Below are 20,625 nucleotides of genomic sequence, written 5' to 3'. Positions count from 1 at the left end.
ACCTTTCCCCCTTAAAGATTAGCCTTCAGCTTAAGGCTGGATCCTTCATTGGCTAAACCCGAGGAGCCTGCAACATATGCAAAGAAGAGATAATAAAAGGCATTTCTTTTGTTTCTGAACGAAAGCATCAGGCAGAACTGTGGATGTTACCAGACACACATGACACATTTTTTAAGCCAGTATTTCTCTTACCGCAGTGATGAAAACAACTTCCCGAAGCAGCTTTGCAAAGGCAGAAGAATAATCAGAACTACCATGCCGGCAAGACACGATATCCCTATTTCCATCCAGAGAAGGACAGTCACTGCAATAGCTTGCAGTGGTCCTGCCCACAGAAAGTGTAAAAAGATAGTTACCTTCAAAGAAAAAGACAAGGCACTCTTAGGACTATATAAAAACAAAGCCAGTAAGAATACAGTATAGAAACAATCTGCTCAGAAAGAATAGGCAAAATCCTAAACAGAAATGGTCACAGTGAGTTTTAAACCTGCTAAAGCGGAAATCCAGGTATATACCACGGACGAAGCAGTCCCCATCCTGGTGCAACGAAGGGACGAAGGGCAGGTTTCAGGTACTTAACAGCAGAACTTGACCAGCAGCCTTGGAAGGAAGAACTCAGTCTTGTCTATCTCACAGATGAGCTTGGTGCTTCCCAGAACTCTCTCTGCTACAAAACTCAGCCCCCATCTCTCCTGGGGCTCCCCAGCACCCCATGTAAGCCTATATGGTGCTGCCTACCATACTCTCCAGTAATTACTTGTGCATTTATCTCCCGGACAGGCTACAAGCTTCTTCAGGGCAGAAAACAAGTCTCATTCTTCCCTGATACTGAGTAGGGAAGTAGGGGTCTCAGTTCATGTTTGATGAATGAATAATTGAAAAAGAAGTAATTCTTGTGCTATACAGATCTGCCCAGCGGCTAGAATGCCCTGGATTACGTGATATTTCTATAAGGTAAGTAAAAAATAGGTGTGGTGGGACAGAGATGAGTCAGTTATTTCTGGCTAGGGACCACGCAATTGGCATTATTTATTGAACGGTTCCTATGTACCAGAAACTGTATTAGGCATCTGGGAAAGAACAATCCCTACCCACCAGGGGCTCATCAGCTACAGGAGGAAGATCACTGATGGAGTTTGGATGTGCTGTCCCCTCCAAAACTCATGTGGAAATTTGATCTCCAATGTGGCAGTGCTGGAAACTGATTGAGTCATGGGGGCAGATCGCTCATGAATGGATTAATGCTCTCCCTGGGGGAGAGGGGAGTAATGAGTGAGTTCTCGCTCTATTAGTTCCCACGAGAGTTTATTGTTTATAGGACCCTGGCACCTCTTGCTTCTTGTCGCCATGTGATCTGCTTGTACCTGCCGGCTGCCTGCCACTTTTCCGCCATGAGTAGAAGCAGCCTGAGGCCTCTGCCAGAGGCAGCTGTCCCAGAATTGTAAGCCAAATAAACCTCTGTTCCTTATACATTACCCAGTCTCAGGTATTCTGTTATAGCAACACAAAACGGACTAAAACAACCACTCAGCACACAACCCATTGCTATGTGCTAAGAGTTAAGAAGAAGGACTAGGAAGACAAGGCAGATTATTAGGTACATTTAACCAAGCTGGGCAAGAACACTGCACTCTGCCTATTTACTACTGAAGTCTGTTGTAGGCAACATCAAGAAAACAAAATTCTAGTCTCCAGGATAAACACATTATTACATCTAGATTGCACACAGAAGTGAGATTTGGATAAAAAGTAATCTTATGTCCTGAAAAGAATCCTGGCCTACACCAAAAACTGGCACCTGACATTCCGGTAAGTTAAACTGAATGAAAAAGGATCCCTCAAGTGCAGCTTACCTGATCAAACTTGTTCACATCATTGGACAGCAGGTTAACTATCTGGCCTGTGGTTGTCTTCCCCATGGCCATGTTACTAAGACGAAGTGCCTGAAATGAAAAAGCGGAGTACAGATTTGTATTCCTACACAGACACAAAGTCACACTTAGGACACAGCAGTCCTGAGCACGTTTTCATGGGATCGTGTGTGACATAAAGACCAGGATGACGCACGACAGCGGCTCTAAGGACTGGCACTGTCAGCCCTGGCCTACAAGCACAGCAAAGGGTGGAGTTGGAAGGAGAGGGAAAACCCCCCACCTCATTTTTTAATAAATTTGGATGTGCCCAAAGTACAAAAAGACATAAGTTTATTTTTAAGAGCCAACCAGAGTAATTTTGAGCCAAATTAGACAAGAGTGAAAAGGAAAAACATTAGGGGACTTGGATTATGAACTGGAATCAATTATTAATTCTGTGTGTGATGTCATTTAAACACTTAGTTTTAGTTTCCTCATTCTGTGGAGGGAAATGAGCCCTCACGCTACCCAGATGATAGAGTTCTAATGAGAGTGAAATGACAAATATTTATTGACTGTCTACCTGTGGAGGACACCAGGGGCCCTGGGAGATACAAGGGCTGGTGAGTGCTGTTGTCCTGTCTTGAGACAGGACTAGGTACAGACACAAACACCTGCAATGCAAGCGTGGACAGGACAGGGAGTGCAGCAGTCTGCGGAGCTGAGTAAGAGAAGGGCGCTGCGGGTGAAAGGCACAGAGAAGTACAGAGAAGGGGATATGTGGAGCTACTGAGTAAAGGACATCCAAAATGTGGCGGGGAAGGAAGACTGGGAAGCCACTAACAAGTGTGTAAGGCAATGTGAAACAGAGAATGTTTTTTCTTTTTAAGTTACAGTGAGAAAGAAGGTTAATCTGGAAGATGCGACTGGCCAGGAGATTCCTGGAAGAAAGAACATGTAGTGGTAATAACTATCTAGGTAACAGGGATCAAGACTGTCAACTAGGGATGGGAGAGTGGAGACAAAGGCCAGATGTAAGTGAAACACGTTGACAAGCAGGAAATGCGATGCCAATGTGAGTCAATCCCAAAATATACAGGAAAGGAGGCAGGGTGCGGGGCAGGAGCGTCCTACAGGAAAGAGAACTTACTGTGGCTTAACTACTGAGAGCTACCTTGAAAACATTTTTAAAGCCAATGTTACATACAAATATATGTCAATCTCACATGCCGAAAATACGCTAAATATTTTAAAGGAGTAGATATTTATTTGATACCTCATTTTAACCATTAAAATAAGGCAAAACAGCACAACGAACTCTGGTCCTATAGGAATCATTTTCAAAAACTCTGAAGACAACTATGCCCAACTTGCATTAGCATTTAGACAATCACTGCTGCTCACAATGAGGACTAAAGGGTTACATGGCACAGATGACAATCTGCAAAAGACAAAGTTCTCTAGGTGCACCTTTAGGGCTACTTATAATTCAGGAATGCCCGTGACCGGGTTTAGAGAAAGACTAAAAGGCCAGGCTCTGAAAGCTCAGGCATTCAGGTTACAACACAAGTTAACAAAAGGAAATCAGTCATATACCAGATAGTATTAAAATAATAATAATAAGGGCTGACCCCGTGGCTCACTCGGGAGAGTGCGGCACTGGGAGCATAGCAGCGCTCCGGCCGCAGGTTCGGATCCTATATAGGGATGGCTGGTGCGCTCAGCGCGGTGCGGACGAAATCAAGCCAAGGGTTGCAATCCCCTTACCGGTCACAAAACAAAATAAATAATAAATAATAATAATAATAATAATAATAATAATAATGAAGTGCTTTTAATATTATCAATGAGGAAAATACAGCAAACTGCTGGGATTCTGCTTCCAATCCTGAGAAAGTAATTAGAACTGGGCTTGTCTTCCATCATAAAACTGTAAAACTGAACAAAACATACCAAGCGGCTGTTCTCAGACACTGAACCATGGGCAAAGCAGGGCTGTGAGCCTTGAGAGAAGGGAAATACAGGAGGTGGCCCATGCCAGGCATGGCTTTCTGCCTAGGCACACTTTAGGCCCAGGAAGAACTGCAATTTCACTGAGCAGAGGAGGAACAGATGGTTTTTCCAAGTTGCAGAAACCTCAGAATCTATGGGCCATAGTAGTAAAGATGGGCCCTGTAAGTTGTAGCGGAGGTTCGCCAAAGGTATTTTGCCAAGGGCTTCACTGCAAGCAAGGGCTTCCATGCAAGCAAGGGCTTCCATGCACAGGGAAAGACACCATGAGGCCTAAAAGAGAGCAGGTGCTATGGGGCTGAGTGCCGAAGGGATATTCCAAGGGTCATGCAGTGAGGGAAGACTGCAGTTTCTGTCCAACTAGAGTAAAGAGATCTCCAGAAGGCCCTCAGACATTCAACGGTGACCCCAGGAAGGCCAGGCCTTAGCAATAAAGATCTCACTGTAGAGTAAGAGCCAGGCTTGCACTTGGACTAAGTTCAAAATGGAAATACCTTCCCAATGACTGATTGATAGAAAGAAAGATGAAGAGATAAACAGATAGACAGATCGAATCATAGATACAATTCTGACAGGACTGATCTGCCAGAAATTTAACTGCCTACCAGAGCAAAACTCAATACTCTTTCACCTAGACTCCCTATAATGTATCACTCATAACACTCAACACAGTGAAACAATTATTAGATGAGCCAAGAAACAAGAAAATGTGACCCATAATCAAAGTGGGAAAAAGTCAATAAACACAGACCCTGAGATGATCCTGATTTTGGAATTAGTAGACAAGAACTATAAAACAACTATTATAAATATGTTCAAGGAGTTAAAGGAAAATTTCGTTATAAGAAGTGAACAGATAAGTAATTTTAGGAGAGAGATGAACACTATCAAAAAGAATACAACGGAAATTCTACAACTGAAAAGCACAATATCTGACATGAAAAATTCATCAGGATAACATTAACAGCAGATAATTTCCACTGATCTGATCCTAGAGTCACTAACCCTTTCTTCTGTAGTTTACAATCCTATTAAAATATGGCCAAGAACCTGAATAGACATTTCTCAAAATAAGATATACAAATGGCCAACAAGCATATGAAAGAATGCTCAATATCACTAATCATCAGAGAAATGCAAATCAAAACCACATGGAGATTATCACCTCACCCCATTTAGGCCATTGTCAAAATGAGAGAACAACAAATGCTGGTGAGGATGCAGAGAAAGGGGAACACTTCTAACACTGTTGGTCGGACTGTCAATTAGTACAGCCATTATGGAAAACAGTATGAAAGTTTCTCAAACAACTACAGATAGAACTACCACATGATCCAGCAATTCCACTACTGGGTATATAGCCAGAGGAATAGAAATTAGCATGTCAAAGGGATTCTTGCACTCCCATGTTTACTGCAGCTCTATTTACAACAGCCAAGATATGAAACCAACCTAAATGTCCATCAGTGGACAACTGGATAAGGAAAATGTGGTATATATACACAATGGAATACTACTCAGCCATAAAAAAATAAATTAAACTCTGCCACTGGATGAGCTTGGAGAAAATTATGTTAAGTGAAACAAGCCAGGCACAGAAGGGCAAATACTATGTGTCTTCACTCATAAGTGGGAGGAAGGGAAGGAGGGAGCGAAGAAAGAAAGAAGGGGCAGAGGGAAGAAGAAACAAACAATCAATAAGAGTTGAATTTTTTCAAAAAGACAGAACAGAGCTGTGGTTACTAGAGGTGGGAAAGGCGGAAGGAGAGGGGAGTTAGCGAAAAATTTGTTAATGGACACAAGGAATGATTACTTTCTGTAACGATGAATGTGCTAACTATCCTGATTTGATCATCACACATTGCACACAGGTATTGATGTTCAACTCTGTACCCTGCAAATATATATAATCAATTATGCTTTAATTTTTTAAAAAGGTATAAAATTGATTATCTAAGTTCTATCTACGATCAAGACCAAAGAAACAAAAAACAAACAAAACAAAACACACTCTGTTCACACCCCCGGAAGAGCACTTAGTAAATCAACTGTATTTCTGTTGCCCTCAGGAGCTACCAGCGCCCTGAGCACACAGACCCTGCCACATTAACTTGTACCATTATGAACATAAAAACAAGCTCTCATTTACTAAGCACCTACTACAAGCCAGACAACTGAACAGGAAAACAACCTTCCAATGTGAGAATTATCCCATTTTTGTAGATGAGAAAATAAACAGAAAGTATTCACATCTTACAGAGAACAGGCACTCAATAATTTTTTTAAATGCAGCAAGTTACCACTGTTCCTCATTAACATAGAAGCTTAAAGTTTGGTTTTAATAAACTATATGTGATATTTTAAACAGCTCACATCCAATGTAGAGAAAAACAATCTGCAAATTAATGCATCATCATTCTGCAAATATTTTGGTTCTATACCTTCTTAACCCAACATGTTACGAAAGGACACCATTTGATTATATTTGTTTTCTTATGATCCCCCAAACTGGCCAGCCACCGGAAAAAAAAAAAAAAAAAATTGTTGTCCCTGTGGAAAAAAAATTGTTCCACCATGAGAACAAATAAAAGGCAATGAAAACAAACTGGAGTCAATACTTGGACTATATATGCCAGGCTCAAAGTATCTTTAATAAATCAAGAGCACCTGAATTTCAGTAAGAGTTATAAAAGCCTACCAATTTAAGAAAAAAGTCCAAGAACGTGTGCCAAAAATTCACAAAGAAAAACACAAATGGCTACTGAAAATATGCAAATACTCAAAATCACTATTACTCAAAGACAAGTAAGTTAAAAAACAAAGCACTATTATTTTTCATGTATGAAATTGGCTATGATTATTAAAATAAACATCCAGTCTGGAAAAGGGTGTGGGAACGCCTCATTTTCACTGGGGAAGATGTAAATATACGGGGTCTTCAAAAAGTTCGTGGAAAGATCAGTATTATCTTTTAAGTCCAATTTTCAATGAACTTCTTGAAGTACTCTCACAGTTAACAACTCTTTGGGAGGAAATCTGACCTATCAAATGCCTTAAAATTTGAATACCCGAGGAAATTAAGGATGTGTCCGAACATCCAGCTTGAATCATGTCCATTGAAATGCTGTTTGTAATATATGAAAACTGGAAAACAATCTAAATATCTAATGACTTGTCTTACTAGAATTTGCATGGCCATTCAGAACAATATTGTGAACTATGGAATGCAAACTCCATCAGAGCAGGATTCCACTCTACAGTTGGTTAGTACTATGGGTAGGCAAGGAAATATGCTTGAGATTATAAAAGAACTCTATAATCAACAACAAAACATTAATTCTATTCAATTTTTAAAAAAACAAATCAAGTGATATCTATCATTCATTTGAAAAAATAAACTGTTTCTTCCTCTTCCCAATTATTTTAATCAGCAAACACAAAACACAACCCAAGCATGGACTCACAAATATCACCATCAAAGGAACAGGAGAAGATGACCTTTCTGTGAGTTTGGCAGACTGGTGAAACATATTATCCCTTCTTGGATTAAATGTATTAATCCAATCTTCATTTTAATAGAAAACCTCCCCAGAAAATGCAATCTGCCATTCATCACCTTCACAATGCAGACTCCTCACAACCAACAAGACGCTTACCCAGCATCCACGACCCTCAGTGTGTGTGGACGCACCTCACACAGAGTGCCCAAATGGCCGTGCTTTTTCAATTTGGGGAATTTTTTCACTCCCTCTTGCCCCTTGCTGCCATCAGACTATCGCACCATCATTACCTACTACTGGTTTTGACTAAGATATGGCTTAATAGTATTGTAAGTCGAGTCGGAGTCATCAGGTTCTGAATATGCACGTAAAGGACTGTCAGATTAGAAAACAAGTAAGTACAAAGGCACTTCAAACAGTTCGTGAAAATATGGAATTAAAAGAGAATGGGAATCTTCCCCTTGCCCTTGTGTTACTGCTTTGCATTTCCGCTTCCTTCCTGGTTCATGGCCCTCCATCAGAGGTGAGCTGGTGAGATAATGCAGCTTCCAGACAGACTGACTGTTACTGCACAGGCAACTACAATGAGCATATTCAGCTCACCTGAAGCAGAAAACTGCCTGTATTTTTCCAGTACTGTCAGCCACAGTTGATTAGTAATGCTGCCACACCTACTTTCATGGTTGCAAAATCTAAAGCCATTAATCTGTTTCTGAAGGGAAGACTCAGGGACTGTCTAATACCTTCCCTCCCGATGAACGTGATGGTGACTACTCCACAGTTAGTCACGTTCCCTCTGTGGTTCTGTAGAAGAGAAGAGATTCAAGGAAATGAAAAAGACCATACAAAATCAACAACCAGCCGCTCAATAATCTGACAGTTCTATTGGCTTCTGGGTTTTGTTTTGTTTGGGGGGGGGGGGGTGTTTGTTTTCTTTTTGCCTTATTTTTCATGGCTAGCATGCAAGCTAGCACACCTGCACAGAAAGTTCCCTGTAGGCTGTGAAGTATTTGGCATTGACCTCCTGGAGATACCATTAGCTTTCTTTCACTCCGCTAGCCACCTTTTACCATGATACCTACCACTATGACCTACTGGAGTCAGGAGGACAGAAAAACATGCTCAGAGTTCATGAGCCAGGTCCGGCCCTGCGGTCAAGTGAGCCACCAAGTGTGAGGGCCACAATGTGAACCCCCAAAACCACTCCAAAGGGAAGGGCTGTCTTTGATATCTGCTTTGAGGGTAGGCCATGCTTCTGAAAATCTAAGAGACCTGAATTCCTTAGGAGGAATTTCTCCATATTCTCTCACCTCCCCCTTCTCAGAGGGCCAGAGAAAGGACTCATTCATGGTAGCCGTGAGTCCTGAGGCTGGCCTCTCCAGTGCACTGGGAATCCTGGGGACTCTGCAGCCCTGGAAGGATGAGAGACAAAGCAGAGCATGGCCGGCCCCCACTCCACAGAGGGCCCAACAGTCTGCAGGAAGACATGCTACACGAGAAACACTACTCCCCACTGTGGGTGCCACATGTGTCCTTGATACTTGGGAACATTTTAGAAAACCTAATCATAGAACTAAAAATCACTTCACTGGGTGAAGCGGTAGTCAATATATGTTATTTTAGCAAAATTACTACCGTTTAAGTAATAAACTCTACTAATACCTATGGAAAGAACACGTAACACTATTTGATATTAGTCTGTTCAATGGGGTCACATCCCCACACGATGACTAGACCCTCATCCCAGATCCTTCCATCATCAATTTCTTTGTTTGAAAGAGAAGCCCCATCCAACTGGCTTACTCACCAACAGAGGGGAACAGACATGAGCAAGACGTAACAGCTGCGGCACAGGTGAACTGCCAGAGCAAGAAGAAGAAAGGAAAATGTGTAGAGTGTGAAAGGCCCAGGGGTGGGTGAGAAAGGACAGCCGGGACACACACAGGTACAAAGGCACATTTTAGGGTTAGGTGAGAGAAAATAATCTTAATGAGAATATACATGAAGTACACCCCCTATAGAAGGGGAAAAAAAAAAAAAAAACTTCTAACATCTTTTTGTAAAATCTTTTTTATTATGTTTTTCTGCTTCCTGTTACTAAAAGAAAATTATAGAAAACAAAGAAAAAATGTTTATAATCTATTTTCTCAAAAATGGCATGTTTAGACATAAAAACTGACACATGAAGCCAATGCCGAGTCTTTTATAACAACTATATTTATCACTATTTTGTCTATAAAGAAGTGTTTAATTATTTTGCTTGGCATGAGCCTTCTTTGCTTGGCATGAGCCTTCAGACCAAAAGAGAACTTAGGGAAGCAGCAGGCCCTCTACAGACTCACCGTGGTACCTAATTCTACTGAGAATTAGTCAAAATGAGAATAGTTTATAAATGTGGTTTTCCTCTTTGCCTAACGTTGTATGCTCATCAAAGAACTGAACTTGAGGAGGTTGGATACTCCACAATCCTAAAGCAGCAGCACACTCCTGCAACACTGCAAAATCAGTTCTGTCACTAGCTCCCTCTTCAACATCATCTTTGAAGCTTCAAGAAAATGAAGAGATCTGTGCAGCAGAAAGGAAAAAGTGCAAAAGTAAGGAAAGGCTGTCTAAATGAGAATTTACTCACCATATACTTTGATTTATTTATGTTTGTGGTTGGCCAGTACAGGGACCCGAACTCTCGACTGTGGTGTCACAAGGCTGCGCTCTAACCAATTGAGTAACTGGCCCACCATCACCACGTACATTTTTAGAACCAAACTCACCCGAAGCAGCAATGCCTTAATTTCTTTCATTGATAAGTATAAAGAAATGAGAAAAGCTCACAGAATAAGGAGACAGCCAGCGAGCGACACACTCTTCACCAAGTTCCCTCTTTCTCAATACCACAGTCTCCTCCTACTCGTTTGAGTGCATATCAAATAGCAGCTGTGTGCCAGCAGCTGTCACCTCGCAGATACCCAACAAAGAACACAACCCCGTTCAGTGAATGGGTCCCAGAGGGAGTGGAAAGGAAGAGATGAGGACTTCAAAACATAGCCAAGCAAAGAGCCACAGAGGAGTAGAACGTTCTTTCAAATTCCTTCCTTTTTCTCTACAACTAATTGAAAGGTCATCCCCACAGTTGAGGATTGGGGTGAATGGCAATTTTTTCACATAATACCAAGTAAATGTATGACCTATTCAAAACATTAAACTGACCTTGAGGACATTATGCTAAGTTTAATAAGCACAGAAGGACAAATAGTCCATGATTTCACTTCAGCATAAATCCCAAGGAAAGGAATGCAGAGATTCATGCTGCACTTTCACTTTCGGGGGACCATATCCTCCCCTGCCCCCCTCCCCAAGCTGTTGTTCCCTTTACCACCCTCTAGCACAGTGTTTTGCAAGCTTTCCCTGGGGCATAAATTAAGTATACAGTCATCTATCAGAATCCACTGGGAATTGGTTCCAGGACCTCCCTCAGATACCAAAATCCACAGATGCTCAAGTCCCTTATTATGTATATAATGTATCATTTTATAAATAATGTAGTATTTGCATATGATCTACACACATCCTCCCATATACTTTAAATCATCTCTAGATTACTTATAACACCTAATACCACCTAAATGCTATGTAAGTAGTTGTTTTATGGTATAGTTTAGAGAATAACAAGGAAAAAAGTATACATATTCAGAATAGATACAACCATCCTTTTTTTTTTTTTTTTAAATATTTTTGATGTGTGGTTGGCTGAACCCATGGATGCAGAACCCACAGATATAGGGAGCCAACTGTACAGATTTCCAGGCCCTTTCCTTAGAAATTCTGATGGAGTAGGTTAGTGATGGGCCCAGGTTCTGGGCATGCAGATGACTCATGACAGAATTTGGTGAGCCTCAGTCCAGCATATTCCCTCACCCTTTATTTGTTCAGCAAGGAAGTTAAACAGGTATGCCCCACAGCTCCTACGATCACACCCTGTACTGTACATACACAGACCTCCCGGCTCCAAGACTCAAAAAACATCCAGGCCACTAAACTAGAGACAACTGCTCCGACCACGGCTGAATGACTAATACTGGACCAGCCTGCACCTCCTCCTCTGCCAGAAACCACCACAGAACCAGCCAAAATTATGAGACAGATGTTTCCAGGCACCAGATAACAGGCAGTGTGCAAGACTAATCCCTGAGAGATGGGCTCCGTCTCTACTGCTCCCCAATTGTGGCAATGAGCTGAAGTCCAAAGAGAACACAGCAGCCCTGCTGATCTGAGGGGGCAGAGGCCACAGTTTGGGTCAGGTGAAGCAGCTGGAATCTAAGAGGCAAAGCAACAGACAGTAAGGAGGTATCAGCAAGGAAGGGTCACAGAAGTCTGCAGGGAGGGAACTTGCCGCAAGTCCTTGGCTGAGGGGTGGGCTACAAAGGCACAGGCCAAGACCACCCAAGATTTAACAGAGAGCTGGTGCTATGGAGCAGCAAGCTGAACAGAGATACTAAAGTTCAAGCAGAGCTGACATATCGGAATTCTTACCACCATATATCATTAATAAGCCCAGCATACAGCCGAAACACCAGAAAGACCATGCCTTAGAATTAAAGGCCACTCCCCAAAGAAATGATTCTCAGTGAGGACAATTTTGCCCCCCAGGGGACACCTGGCTATGTCTGGAGACATTACTAGTTGTTACAGCTAGAGAGGTGCTATTAGCATCTGGTGGATAGAGGCAACAGATGCTGTTCAACACCCTGCAATGCACAGGGCAGCCCGACCCAAGTGTCAGTAGTTCCAAGGTTGAGAAACTCTACCCTAAAACAGACTTACTCTAAACTTGTCATAGAAAAAATTAAAACCAAGCCCTAATAAGACCCACAAAGGACATAAGGTTTGAAGGTTGGGTCCGAGCAAGTTAGAGAAGCTTGGAAAACACCTTAGATTTCCAAAGTTCTGCCCTACCGCAAAGCATAAAGCCAAGCCTACATAAGTTCTAAGGAAGCAGCCGGTCATTAAGCGATCTATTAATGTAAAATTCTGTAGAGGCTTAGAAATCTTGATTCTCATTTGATTTTTAGAATAGGGGTTTTAGGTAAATGCATGTATGAGGCAAAAGTCTCCAGTCAGGGGGCTAAAGCCCACAGTTAGCATGGCAACAGCCCATTTAATCAATTCTAATTAAATACATGTTAATCCTCATTTGATTTTTAGAATAGGGTTTTTAGGTAAATGCATGTATGGGGCAAGAGTCCTTGGTTAAGAGACAACAGTCTACAGATAGCGTGGCAACAGCCCCAGATCTAATCAACTCTAATCACTGCTTAGGTAGGGGATTGTATACTTTAATGATTTTAGAGCTAACAGGTGGTTGTCATACTGATCCTGTTAAGAGATTTTAAGAATTGCTGAAGGAAAAGATGTGAAAAAATGTTTGCTAGGGGCAAGCTCTCTGTTGATGGAAACTTTAGAGACAATTATACTTAGATTTAATCATAAGAATGTAACTTTGCTAAATCATTTGAGGAGAGGTTATATTTTAGATAATGATCACAGTTTGACCAACTTAGCTTTTCACAAATTGTACTTTGGAATGTCATGTTGTTAATTTTACTGATGTTACTAGTTTCCATTACTTACGCTACACTTAGCCATAGATAACTTTTGTCACACTGTCCATGTCTTTATGTCCTTTTGAAATGATTGAATCAACTGATGTTTCTTGTGAAACTTCCTTGTCTTTACAATAAAAAACAGAAGCTAACTTTGAATTGGTGCTGTACCCGGTTTTCTCCTTCTAACAGAGGAGTTGCTGAGGTGCAGTCCCTTCAGGTTTCTCATTGCATTCATGGTGCTTTGAGTAATCCTTTTTTTTTTTTTTTGTCTCCATTACACAGTAAGAAGTGTAACTCTTCAGAAGATTATCAAAATGCAGAACTACATGTAGCATTCATAATGTCCAATGTACAATTCTGAAATCTTAGATGTGGAAAAAAACAGGAAAATGTACTCAAAGCAAGAAAGAAAGCAACCTTTATAATAAAAAGCAAACCTCCTAAAGTATATAAATAATAATAAAAGCAAACCCAAGTCGGTCCCAAATTTTAAAAGATTTAAAGAAACTATTATAAATACATTGAAAGGGTTAAAAGGAAAATATGCTGAAAGAATTAAGGGGAAATATGAGTAAAGAGATAAGAGATTTTCAGCATAAAAGTGCAAGCTACAAAAAAAAAAAAACCCAACGGACACTCTAGAACTGAAAAGTACAACAACAAAATGGGGGGAAAAAATCAATGGCTGGACTTAGTAGTAGTTTGAAGATAATAGATAAGACTGAATACAAATGAAAAAGGATGAGGACCTGTAAGAGAATTTCAAATGTTCTAATATGCATGTAGTAGGAGTCAAATAAAGAAAAGAGAGTAAGAATGGGTCCAAAAAAAAAAATTTAATATTTCCCTAACTCTATGATAAAGAATCAAACTAAAGATCCAAGAAGTTCACCAAAACCCAAGAAGCATAAACACAAAGTAAATCATACTTAGGATCATTGTCAATCTTCTGGAAAATTAGTAAAAAAAAAAAAAAGAGAAATATTGTTTTAAAACCAACCAGAGGAAACAGAAACATTACATACAGGGGATGAAAGATACAAAAGATGCCTGACTTCTTATCAGAAACAATGGCAACCAGGTGACACTGGAACAACCCTTTACAGTGGGGGTGGGGGAGACGAACACCACAGACTACCAACCCAGAATTCAATATCCAGCAGGCATATCCTTCAAAAACCAGATCTGTAGATAAACAAAAACTGACAGAATTCATCACCAGCAGACCTATACTACAAGAAATGCTAAAGGATGTTTTTCAGGCAGAAAAGAAATTATACCAAATGAAAATGAAAACCTGGAGCTACAGAACAGAGAGAACACCAGAACTAGTGATTTGGTGGCTAAATAAAAAAACCATGTATTCTTGTACTTCTTTTAAACTGTGGACAGACAACTGAGTATTTAAAACATAAATATTGCATGGTGGTGAGAGTGAGGGGCTATTAAATACAAATGAATCTTAAATACAAATGAAAATAGTGAGAGACTACAAAAGTCAGAATGCAAAAACTACATGACTAAAGAGAAACAGAGACAGACTCTCATAGTTGGAGATTTTTACACCCCCACCACCACCCCCACTACACTTGTCTCTATTCAAAGACATGATTACCTATATAGACCTTTTAAGGAATCTACCAGAAATTACAATTAAACAGAGTCTACAAGGTCTCAGGAAACAAAGCAAAAAATATAAAAAGCAATTTTATTTCTATATAATAACAACAGATGGAAAGTAAAACTTAAAATACCATTATAGCACCAAAACCATAAAACGCTAAGGAATAAATATAACAAAAGATATGAAAGACCTATGTACTGACAACTACAAGACAAGTTAAAGCAGACCTAAACAAATGAAGAGATATGCCATATTCATGGATTGGAAATCTAAATAAAAAAGATGCCCATTCTCTCTAAACTGATCCATAAATTCAATGCAATTCCAATGAATAACTCAACAGTCCCTTTTGTGGAAACTGACAAGCTGACTCTAAAATCTATATGAAAATGCAAAAGACTTAGAATAACCAAAACAACCAAAAAAAGAAGAAAAGCTTGGGGAACTTACACTAGTTGATATCAAAATTATTAAAAAGCTATAGTAATCAAGAGAATTTTGTATTGAAGGAAGGCCAGACATAAAGATCAATAAAACAGAATTGAGGGTCCAGAAATAGATTCACACAAATGGTAATTTGATCTTCAGCACAGTCTCCAAGTTAATTCAATGGGGAAAGAAAACTTCTTTCAACAAATTGTGCTGGAACAACTGAGTATCTGTATGAACAAAATAAACTTTAATCCCTACCTCAAACCATACACAAAACGTAACACTATAACTATAGACCTAACTGCTGAGGATTGAATATACCCCCAAAACTCAAAGAAGCTTAATCCACACTATAAACGTTAGGAGGGTGGGAAATCATATTGTGGTAATTGAAAGGTGGGGCCTTGATGAGGTGATTAGATTGTGAGGACTAGATTGATTAGATGGTGAATGGATTGATCCATTCATGGAGTAATGGGCATGGTTCTGAAGGCTTTAAAAGGAGAGCTAATGAGACGCTTAGTCACTCTCTTACTCAGACATTTCCCCATGTGACACCCTGCACTGCTGTAGAGCCAACACCACCAAGGCCCTTACCAGATGTGTACCCTGGACTTTGGACTTCCCAGCCTCTGAAACTATAAGAAATAAATTCTACTTCTTTATAAATTACCAAGTTTCAGGTATTCTGTTAAAAGCAACAGAAAAGGACTAATACACTAACCCTAAAATCTAAAACTATAAAACTTCCAGAATAAAACATCATAGAGGTTTCTCGGATAGGACATAAGAAGCATTAACCACACAAGAATAAAATTGATAAACGGTACTTCATCAAAATTAAAATGTCCCACTCATCAAAAGACACTGTTTAGAAAATAAAAAGGCAAGCCAGACCACTAAACGAAAATGTTTGCAATTCATATATCTGAAAAAGGACTAGGATCCAGAATATGTAGAACTCCTACAATTCAACAGTAAGAATTCAAAAACGCCAATGTGAGAAAAAAAGGGGGGAGGGAGGCAACACTTGAACAGAGTTGATATAGGTAGAAGCAACACTTCACAAAGATGATATAGGTAGAAGCACATAAAAAACACTCAACATTATTCATCAACAAAGTGAAAACTAAACTATAGTGAAATACTACTTTACAACTCAATGAGTAACTAAAATTAAAAACTCATAACAATACCAAGTCAGGGTAAGGATGAAGAGCAACTGGAACTCTCATCAACTACTACTGGGAACATACCATAGTACAACCACTTTGAAACTTCATTTGGCAATTTCTTCTAAAGTTAACTTATTTTCTATATGACCCAGCAATTCTACTCATAGGTATTTACTTAAAAGAAATAGAAGTGCATATCCACAAAAAGACATGAAATGAATGTTCACAGCGGCTTTACTTCTCACAGCCAAAACCTGGAAACAACCCAAATGTCCATCAACAGGTGAACAAATGAACAAATTGTAGTCTTTTCATATGATGGAGTCCTACAACCAGCATTAAAAAAAAAAAAAAAAAAAAAAAAAAGAACTAGTGATATACGTGACAGCACAGAATAATCTCGAAAACATTATGCTGAGAGAAAGAAGCCCGTCCAAAGCTACACTCTATAAGATTCCATTTAACAGGTTTTAGAATGGGCAAAACTAATGTATAATGATAGAAAAATGATCAATACTCATCTGGAGCTGGGGTGGGGAGGCAAGACTGCCAGGAAAGATGCAGAAAGGAACATTCTGAGTGACGAAAATGATCAATATCCTGATGGCAGTGCAGTTACCCAGGTATATGCACTTGTCAAAACTCAAACACTTTAAATATGTGCATTTTATTTATGTAAACTACACATGGAGTTGATTAAAAAGAAGTAGTAAAGAGAAACAGAATTTTAGTTATATGAAAACAGAAGAGACTCAATTAATATTAAATGGTATTTCATATATCCAAAACTTAACAAATGTTTTATTTAGTTAGACTAATTTTTGATGGAAATGTGCAGAAATTTATTTATTTTGTTGGGGAATCTTTGAAAAAAAGCAATTACTACCAATTTCCCTTGAGGCTGACTATTAGTAAGAACCTACTGCCTGGGTAGTGTGCAGCCTACCCCCAGGGGTGCCACTCACATGTCACTAAGAGATCAGCAGTCACAGAGTGGCACAGTACACTGCCACAGTCCGCCACCCCTGTAAACAATAACAATAAAAAAAACTCCCTGAAGGTAACTTTAGGCATATGCAGCCCAAAACATGGGCCAAGGAGGTATTTCACGTACATGAAAGTTAGGCCATGATAACAACAGACATCTTTCACACTGAGACTAGCAAACACAGGCAGTCCATCTGAGGGACCAGCAATGAGGCCAGTGAGGTGGAAAGAGTGAACGTGATACAGTGATGAATCATAACAACAATACTTGTAACTATATAAAATATGTGTGTCTGGACACAGACTGGAAGAGAATCTGCAAAATAATACTTGCCATTTTAGGATGATGGGGCTTGGGGTATTTCCTCCCAAAATTTTGGAAGAATAATAGTAAGCAAAATAGCAATGCTTAAAGAACTGCCCGAGTTTCAAGACTGACTGGCTTTGTGGGTTCCTCTTGGAACTATGACTTCCAGATGATCACTTTTCCCTCGTCCAATAATCCCTGAGGGCAGGCTCCTTTCTACCCTTCCTTTGTTCATCTATCATGAATATTCCAATATACTAAGAGGTCTACTACACACTAATTCATTTTCCTAATGTATTCAACATTTATTTCTGTACATTACTTTACTAGATCAATTCACCTGTATCAGATGAAATAAGACAAGTAATGTTCTTCTAACAACTACCCACACTCTCATTCAGGAGCAGTTCATGAAAACTAAATGCTCCACCAAACGGGCAAAATGGCAGAAATGAATAAATGAATGGCCCGTAAGATACTCAGATTAGAAGTCCCAGATCTGACTTCTCCTTTCCAATTTGAAGGCCATTATCGCCATGTGGGCCCCTCATCACATCATCAGTAGCCACATGCAGGGGCCATCAGTAGATGGAATGTCCTAAGTCACTATCCTGATCATTTACTTCCTTACTCAAAAACTTCTAATGGCTTCCCTTTGCCAACTAAATAAACCCTTAGTTCTTTAAGCTCAAAGTTCTCCTTTCTAGATTTACCTCCTAGTGCTCTCCCAAATTCTTACACCAGACTGTGCTACTACCATTCCCTGAATACCCTTTTCACTTTTCTATCTCAAGGCATGGAATGCCTCCCCACCCCACCCCCTTGTCCAGCAACCATTGGGATACCTTCCTAAACCATGAAGTCTACACACCTGTACACCACACACCACCTCGCATCCGTGCTTCCACCTCGTCTAATTCTGTGTATTCAAACCTTCTGTGACTGAGTGCCAATAACAAAAATAATAGAAATGTTTGAAAAAAATTTTAAAAACTAAATGTTTGAACACTAGCTAAATGCCAGGCACCATGCTAAATGCTTTACACACACTGACTCACTTAATCCTCACTACAAACGAGTTGGGTACTGTTATCTTCATTTTACAAATGAGGAAAGTTAAGCTTAGAGAAGAAAGAAAACTACACTTAGAAAGAAGAAAAGTAGGATTCGTATGAAAGGAGTCCAACTACAGAGCCTCAGATCCATAACCGTGCTGCCCGCCTTAAGAATACACTTCTTCTGTACCAAGTGCTTTACAGAAGTGATTTTACCCAGTGCTCACAACCAAACCATGAAGCAGGTATTTTTATACTCATTTTAAAGATGAGGAAACTGAGGTTCTGAGAAGTGAATGCACTTCTCTAAGATTTTAGAATTTAGCAAATGGCAAAATTGGGATTTGAACTCAGGTCTGACTGCTCTCAGAGTCTACATTCACAACATCTACCCTTACCAACCTGCCACCAGAAGACTTCATAGAGTCTTTTACAAAGTGCCTAGGCACCTGACTCAACACCTGGGCCCTCCTGCATATGGATTCCGAGCTCAGATTCTAAGATAATCAAGACTAATGAATGGTTACCATCCTTAAGGCTTATCATACCTACAAGTTCAAAAGGGTTATTTGCCACTGCAAAGGATTAAACCTGCAACCAATATGCTACCCCTATGTATGTACTGGAAGGTATTGGTTATAAGGCATAAAACAAAATTAAGCTACATGCATGTGAACCCTATTAGTATCACTATGAACTTTTATAACTCCTGCCATACCAAAAATGCACCTGGAGTAAGTACAAATATTTCTGAAAACAGAAATTGTATACATGTCATCATATACATTCTCATAAGACAGGTCTATAATCAATGACAAAAGAAAACTAGAATGTTAGCAGGGAGTCAACTCACCTTAGAAGTTAAAACCAAAATGGACCAATACTCTCCCACAACAAGCCTTTGAGGTGATTCTAAAGAAAGTGAAGACTAGCAGTTTTATGTAGAATAAGAAGTCTGGCCAAACTTCAACGTTCCACAAGGAAGTCTGCACCATGTAATAGGCAGCAGAGCGCAGTCATCCTGCTCCGTGAGTGACTGCTTTGTCTTTACCTGGCATTCCCAACAAGCCTACCCACTGTCAAAATCCTGAGCAGCCAGTCCACTGCAGGAACCACCTCAGTACTTCAAACTGGACACAAAGTCAGGAAACCGGGAGCCAATTAGGCCAGAGATCTTACAGAAAAATCTCTGTGCCTTATGTATTTTATAATACAAAAGTAGGGATGATAAGACCATTCTGATTATCTGGACTGTTGTCCTGCCTGTCCCAGGGCTACAGAACTTCTGCATTCAGGCTCAATTCTACCAGGCCCTAAGGTAAGGTCAGAGGTGGCAAATGGGAGATCCCTTCCTACTGGTGCCTGGGGCTAGAGACCCTCAGCTGTCTTTCATCCAGGATCACCTTGACTGGACCCACCCTCTTCCCCAGGTCTCGCCCCATCTCCTGTGCTCTAAGCTGGGGAAGTAACCCCTTGAGACTTGAAGCTGGACATGTCCTCTCTCCTCTGTGTGCTGGCCAAGAAGTAAAAACAAGAAGCAAGCCACTGGTCCCACTGAAGGGTTACAGGAGCCCATGCTGGGAATATGACTAGTGACTGGTTGTGACTTCCTAAAATGAGCAAGTGCCATGTTCACAACGCTACTGCCATGAGGAGCTTGTGTTCTTCACGCCGATCTATTGACTTCACCAAAAAACAGCCTGTGTTACACAGTTTATTTGGTAAAAGTTCTGAGAAACAACACAGAGATCTGGGAACCCTGAACAGATCACCATGAGCTATTTTAACACATCACCCACAGGAGCTGTCGCTCCAAATAAAAGGCTGCTAGAGTTCATAAAAATTTCTCTTCCTTTAGTTCTCAAGCTAAACAGAAAAATCCATGAACAAGTGGGAATGTAAAATGGTACAGCCACTGTGGAAAACAACATGGAGGTTCCTCAAAAAATAAAAACATAGAATCACCATATGATCCAGCAATTCCACTTCTGGGAATAAACCCAAAAGCACTGAAAGCAGGGTCTCAGATAGTTGTACACCCACGTTCATAGCAGCACTGCTCACAATAGCCAAAAGGCAGAA

General features: G+C 40.2%; 1 protein-coding gene across 2 annotated transcripts in view; it reads right to left on the bottom strand.

The window, feature by feature from the left end:
• ABCC4 (ATP binding cassette subfamily C member 4 (PEL blood group)) overlaps positions 1-20,625 on the bottom strand; it is a 248,960-nt gene that overhangs the window by 164,872 nt on the left and 63,463 nt on the right. For both annotated transcript variants that reach the window (XM_063102130.1, XM_063102131.1), the window contains 2 exons: positions 1,854-1,943; positions 193-356 (listed from right to left, as the gene is read on the bottom strand). In XM_063102130.1, the coding sequence (XP_062958200.1) occupies positions 193-356; positions 1,854-1,943 (254 nt within the window). The remainder of the gene's footprint in view (positions 1-192; positions 357-1,853; positions 1,944-20,625) is intronic.

Source organism: Cynocephalus volans, chromosome 7 (genome assembly GCF_027409185.1).
Source record: "Cynocephalus volans isolate mCynVol1 chromosome 7, mCynVol1.pri, whole genome shotgun sequence".
In the NCBI taxonomy this organism is placed as follows: domain Eukaryota; kingdom Metazoa; phylum Chordata; class Mammalia; order Dermoptera; family Cynocephalidae; genus Cynocephalus; species Cynocephalus volans.
Note: the sequence above shows the minus strand (reverse complement) of the source record. Positions and strands in the feature narration are given on the sequence as shown.